The sequence below is a fragment of the Austrofundulus limnaeus genome, unplaced genomic scaffold (genome assembly GCF_001266775.1).
Source record: "Austrofundulus limnaeus strain Quisiro unplaced genomic scaffold, Austrofundulus_limnaeus-1.0 Scaffold474, whole genome shotgun sequence".
Classification (NCBI taxonomy): Eukaryota; Metazoa; Chordata; class Actinopteri; order Cyprinodontiformes; family Rivulidae; genus Austrofundulus; species Austrofundulus limnaeus.
This window is the reverse complement of record NW_013952876.1, coordinates 140,783-146,899: the sequence shown is the minus strand read 5'-3', so window position 1 is coordinate 146,899 and position 6,117 is coordinate 140,783. Positions and strand designations below refer to the sequence as shown.

The window sequence follows — 6,117 nt, the reverse complement described above, 5'->3', positions numbered from 1 at the left end:
ATATATATATATATATATTAGCTTCAGTTTTTCATAAAAGCATCACAAACAACAGACAGGTGTGGGCCAGATCTGGTGTCAAGCTGCCACTGCTGGCTGACTGCTGCCATGGTGAGTGCTTTGTCACCTGGATTTGTGCCAGATCTGGCAACAATGGCACTGTTTTATGATGGCATGCCATGAACTGGCCTGGCTGTGCTTTGGTTTATGTGGCCCAAAACTGTCAATGCCACAACTCGCCCAGTAGCACTTTGGTTTTTGTGGTTCAAATCTGTCAATGCCAATAATGGCCCATTTGTGGTTTGGTTTATGTGACCTAAATCTGTCAATGCCAGAACTGGCCCAGTAGTACATTGGTTTATGTGGCCCAAATCTGTCAATGCCAGAACTGGTCCAGTAGTACTTTGGTTTTTGTGGCCCAAATGTGTCAATACGAGAGGTGGCCCGGCAGTGATTTTGTTCATGTGGCCCNTCAATGCCAGAACTGGTCCAGTAGTACTTTGGTTTTTGTGGCCCAAATGTGTCAATACGAGAGGTGGCCCGGCAGTGATTTTGTTCATGTGGCCCAAATCTATCAATGCCAGAACTGGTCCAGTAGTACTTTGGTTTATGTGGCCCAAATCTGTCAATGCCAATAGTGGCCCATTTGTGGTTTGGTTTATGTGGCCCAAATCTGTCAATGGCACAACTGGCCCAGTTGTGGTTTGGTTTATGTGGCCCAAATCTGTCAATGCCACAATTGGCTCAGTAGCACTTTGGTTTGTGTGGTCCATATCTGTCAATGCCAGTTTGGTTTATGTGGCCCAAATGTGTCAAAGCCACAACTGGCCCAGTACTGTTTTGGTTTATGTGGCCCAAATCTGTCAATGTCACAACTCACCCAGTGGCACTTTGATTTGTGTGGCCTAAATCCGTCAATGTCACTTTGGTTTATGTCGTCCAAATGTGTCAATGCCAGAACTGGCCATTGGCAAACCACATCTGGGCCTCCAAAAGGCTATTGTTTTTGTGGTATTAAAGAGTGGAACTGGACCAAGTGTTAGAGAAAGAATGATGGCCCTTTGGTGGCCCAGATGTGGTTTGCCAGAGGTGGTCCATGCATGGGCCAGCACCACATAAACCAAACCACCACTGGGTCAGTTGTGGTATGCCATCCTAAAAACAGTGCCAGACCTGGCCTCCATCTGGTTGACAAACCCTTGCCATGCCATCAGTTCCAGTTTGACCAGGTCTGGCCCACACCTGTCTGCTGTGTGGGACATGTATCTATGTAACCCCCTGACTTACCACTCCCTCTGGGTCGACCAGCAGCAGGTGTTTGGGCTGGCCCCCCTGCTGTCCCGTGAGGACGTACTGTCCGGGGGTGGTCCCAGACTCCCGCACCAGGAAGTCTCCGTCCCGGGTCAGCAGCCTCTCTGCCTCTTTACGACTCAAACTGCCGTGGAACCAGATCTCGTTCTGCAGCTGCTGCACCATGGCCACGGCGCTCTGCCCACTGTGCCCACACACACCCAGGGCGTCATCGAGCGGCTCTGGTAAAACAAACAAACAAACAAACAAAACAAACAAACAAACAAACAAACAAACAAATAAACAAACAAACAAACACAAAGTGAATTCTGCTGAACTGGAGGGAAAAATAGATCTATAAGTATTATTTGCATTTTATTTGTATAAAAGAACAGAAGTTGGCTTCGAACCATGGGACAGATGTTGTGTATCGATTGTGTCTTTAATGGGAAACACGAAGCAGTGGAACCAATAATGTTTTCCAAAATGCACTTGTAATGGACAAACACTTATTTCTTTATCTGCCTCCAAGCCTTTCCTCTAGAGAAAATCTTCAATTTGAATCAGTCTCAAGGAAAATCCAAGTCCACACCCCTGTGTTCATCTAACGATCAACCTTTATTTTTCCACATCATGAAACTGCAGCATCATTTCTGTTGTCTTCATTCATCATCAACATCAGTTTGATTCATGAAGAGCAGCGTTTAGGATGAGAACACACACAGATACGCACTCATGTCAAAAGCATCTTTGTGAGCGTTTCCATTGGCTGCAGCCGGGAGGCGTGGCTTATCCACGTTGACGTATGAGGGGTCGTCGAACAGCTCCCGAGCCCCTTCTTTGGCACCCACTGAAGCAAAGACAGGAAGAGTGTTAGCAACCTGAGCTCAGCTTTTTCTTTTTCAAGGTTCCTGCAGCAAAAGGAAAGGTAAATTTAAGACTTTTTAATGCCTCTTGAAATGAAATTTAAGAGAAACTTCACAATTAACACAACCCTTCCTGTTGCGCCGCAGAATGGCAGCACTGATGAGAGCTTCTCTTAGACTCGCATTTTTTAAAAATTTCTTATAACTTCTTTTTAAACTTTTTTCACTTGAAATTAGGGGTGTAAGAAAATATCGATACAGTGAAATATCGCGATATTTCATTTCCCGATACTGTATCGATATTTTATTAAGGTTTAAAATGTCAACTTTCCTGCCATCCGTTCATTTTTATGTTGTAGTTCAGCCTCTGACCACTCGTTGGCAGCAGTGAGCCAGCCATTTGGCTCCTCTACCTCTTGAGCACCAGAGAGTAAGAGAGCATTAGCATTGTAAGTAAACATTAGCTTTTCTTTTTTTTTTTTCCAGTAAGAGGTTTTTATTTAATAGAATTTTTGGACAAAAAAAAATCGCAATATATTGCAATAAATTGCCTTGCTTACAGTATGGCAATATATCAGGATATATCGTATCGTGACCCCTCTGTTATGATATGTATCTTATCGCCAAATTCTTGCCAATACACAGCCCTACTTGTAATGCACACCCACGCTATGAGTATGACACACTTTTGGAGTTGCAGCTGCCAGAATATGAGGATTTTAAGGCAGTTTTTGAAGACTCTGCAGCAGACATTCTCTCCTGGGTTCCTAAATTTTTGTTTGTTTACTTTTTGTGCATCTACTGCCAACTGAAGTTTTTATTCTGTATTGTCTTTATTTTTATTCTTTATGGCGAGTCGAACTGTTTCTTCTCATCCTAAGAACTCCATTGCATTGTTGACTCGTGTTAACCTGCATATGACAATAAATGAATCCATCCAAATGTATTTTAACACAGAACAACTAGCTGTTTCCAATTACTTTAATATTTGAGACAAATTACAATCATCCTACTTCAAAGGACCAGAGCCTGTTGTAGGTACCTCAACAACAGTCTGTAGGACTGCCCTACAGGCCTGGATTAGACATCAACACTCAATCCTCTGGAGGGAGCTGACGGATTGTAGACAGGCACGAGAACCAATAAACTGTCCAAATCTAAGGTTTGGGAAAGCTCTCATCTCCCTGTCAAAGAAAACTCTAAGTACACTGGTTGGAGTCCTAACTGGACACAATCTGCTCAACCTCCACAAAATGCTGATAAGACTTCATGACAATGGTCTGTGTGATGCCTGTGGCATTGAACTACAGACCTCTTTGCACTACTTAGACCACTGCCTGGCTCTGAGTGGTCAAAGGAAGATAATTCTTGAGGACCCCTTTATGGACCCTGAGAAGCTCAGAACACTGAGTGTTTCTAACCTGGTGTCCTTCATCTGAGGAATGAGAAGGTTTAAATAAAGACCAGAGTCTTTTTGGGGATAGCAATGGACCCACTTAGGAGACCTCCACTCATGTGGATTCTTTATCTCTCCCCACCAACCATAACCATACAATGTGTTAACATTAAGACCTCTGAAATAACAATTTAAGACATTTTAAGGCTAATTAAGGCCTTAATTTTGAATTGATGAATTCAATGCCTTTTAAGACTTTTTAAGGCTCTGCAGGAACCCTGTTTTTGGTGCATAATAACTTAGCTTCCCAGTGAAAACACGACAGAGCGAGAGAAAATATGGAAAAGAGGACCTATGACTTTGAAACATCCTCTTATTTCTGACAATGGGACCAACATACAGTAAATGATCATTTTTCAAACACAGAAAGAGCTGAAGCTCCGTAGAGCTACAGAGAGGCTCACCTGGTAGAGGAGGCAAAGGGTGCTTGTGAATGTCGCTCTGACCTGGCTGTCCATAGGGCTACAAACAAACAAACAAACAAACAAACAAACAAGTCACTACAAGATGTCGTTACCCTCTAACAACTTCTCTCTAATTGCTCGTTAGTGTTGTGTTTGAATTGACAGCAGATCTGAGCTTTAATAGGCTCAAAATAAATACGGTATAAAAACAGTTTGTCGTCTCTTTTCTAGATTTTATTTGAAAGCAGTGAACCGTGTCTGGAAACAGACGCTCCTCTCACCAGCGTGGGTCCTGGGCGGGTCCTCATGTCAACCAGTCCACCAGGGGGGGGCTGTTTTCCTGGGAAATTATTATAGTAGGGGACATCAGGTGCAGCAGGAGGTGGAGGAGCAGATTCATCATCCTCTTCCTCCCACGCAGAGCCATCAAACGGAGCCATTCTAAAACAAACAAAAAAAAAGACATTTATTTTAAAAACTACAAGCAGATACAGAAGCAAACCCTGGGCAGAAAATTACTAACCAAAGCTGTGGATTTTCATTTACCTGTCATGAGGTGTGACCACTTTGGGCGGGGTCATCAGGTACTGCTTGAAGCGCAGTTCGAAGGCCTGGCCGATGGTGCTGATGACTTCCTGGGCTAAACCCTCGGAGCACTCCAGGATGTGACAGGCTGCAGTCGAGGAGGCACAGAGAAAACAGCTTCAACACATGAATAACTCTAGAGCTTTAATAAACATGAAGATTATGGAAAAATTATGATCAAAAGATATATAAGTCCAAAATTAATTCAAATTTTCCACAGATTTAAAGGGTTACATGATGATTATGCAAACCAAATGATTAAATTATATTAGAATAATTAGCTTTAAATGCAGCTGTAAAGTGCCTGTGACATGCATATCTCACAAATACAAAAAGTCTTTTTATTCCAGGCAGCCCTTGAAAAGAAGATCTGAGATCTCAATGGGACTTGCCTGGTAAAATATCAGTAAAAAAAAAAGAAACAACAAGAAACTTGGCATAAAACACCTGATTGTAGCCATTTTGTCGCACAACTGACATATTTTCTTTTGAACTTGGCTCAGTCAGCCTAACAGGAAGTGATATCAAAGGAGAACCCTTAAAGAACCTGTGACGTTCAATTTTTGTAATAAACATGAAAGTATTTTTGGAGAGATAACATTGATAACATGTTGTAAAACAAATTTAACGTCACTGAGATGAACAGTTGTTGAGATATTTTCATGTGAAGAAACAGGAAGTGATGTCAGAGGGGAATGTCTGCGTGTAAACAGTGCGTTGTTACAACACAGACTGTAGAGAAGAATCTGATGTTTCTTTAGATTATTTTGTGTCACCATCAAATAGATGAAGAATTAAAGTTTAAATAATTTTATTTTAATAAACAACGACCAGAGAGTTTATTTTATTAATGAGTTCCCCTTTGATGTCACTTCCTGTTTCACTTTGGCTGAGCCAAGTTAAAAAGAAAATATGCCAGTTATGTGACAAAATGTGTAAAATCATGTGTATTATGACAATTTTCTTAAGTATAAAGATGTTTTCTTTGACCTTTTGTGTTTGAAGGATATAAACGTCACAGGTACAGTAAAGAAAGAAAACTCTGGTTTTTGAAACATTGAACTTTGACTCTTCTTCCTCTCTGATCGTGACTCAAGTTAATGTAAAAAAAACATCAGATTCTTCTCTACAGTCTGTTAACCAATGAAGCAACGCTCTGTTTACATGCATATATTCCCCTTTGACATCACTTCCTGTTACTTCACATGCAAATATTTCAACTGTTCATCTCAGCTGCATAAATTATTTTTTTGCAATATCTTTCTAAAAATCAGAGTTGTAAAGCAACTAAGTACAAATACTTTGTTACTGTACTTAAGTAGAATTTTTGTGTATCTGTACTTTGAGTAATTATTTTTCAGCCTACTTTTTACTTCTTACACTTATAAAAAAGTCAAGAAGTATAAAGTTGTTCCTTTTATTTCATTTCTGCTTGTTTTCATTGCAGCTTGTTGTTGTAAAAAATAAAAACTATCCATATAAACTGAGCCTCCTAGATAGAGTGAATTTAACTGTG

At 40.9% G+C, this 6,117-nt stretch overlaps 1 protein-coding gene across 1 annotated transcript in view; it reads right to left on the bottom strand.

Annotated features, from left to right (window-relative positions):
* Window positions 1–6,117, bottom strand: part of shc1 (SHC (Src homology 2 domain containing) transforming protein 1) — a gene marked incomplete in the record, with an annotated part of 41,982 nt that overhangs the window by 2,203 nt on the left and 33,662 nt on the right. The window contains 5 exon segments of the mRNA XM_014025426.1: window positions 1,288–1,532; window positions 2,024–2,140; window positions 4,017–4,074; window positions 4,298–4,457; window positions 4,563–4,689. Of these exon segments, the coding sequence (XP_013880880.1) occupies window positions 1,288–1,532; window positions 2,024–2,140; window positions 4,017–4,074; window positions 4,298–4,457; window positions 4,563–4,689 (707 nt within the window).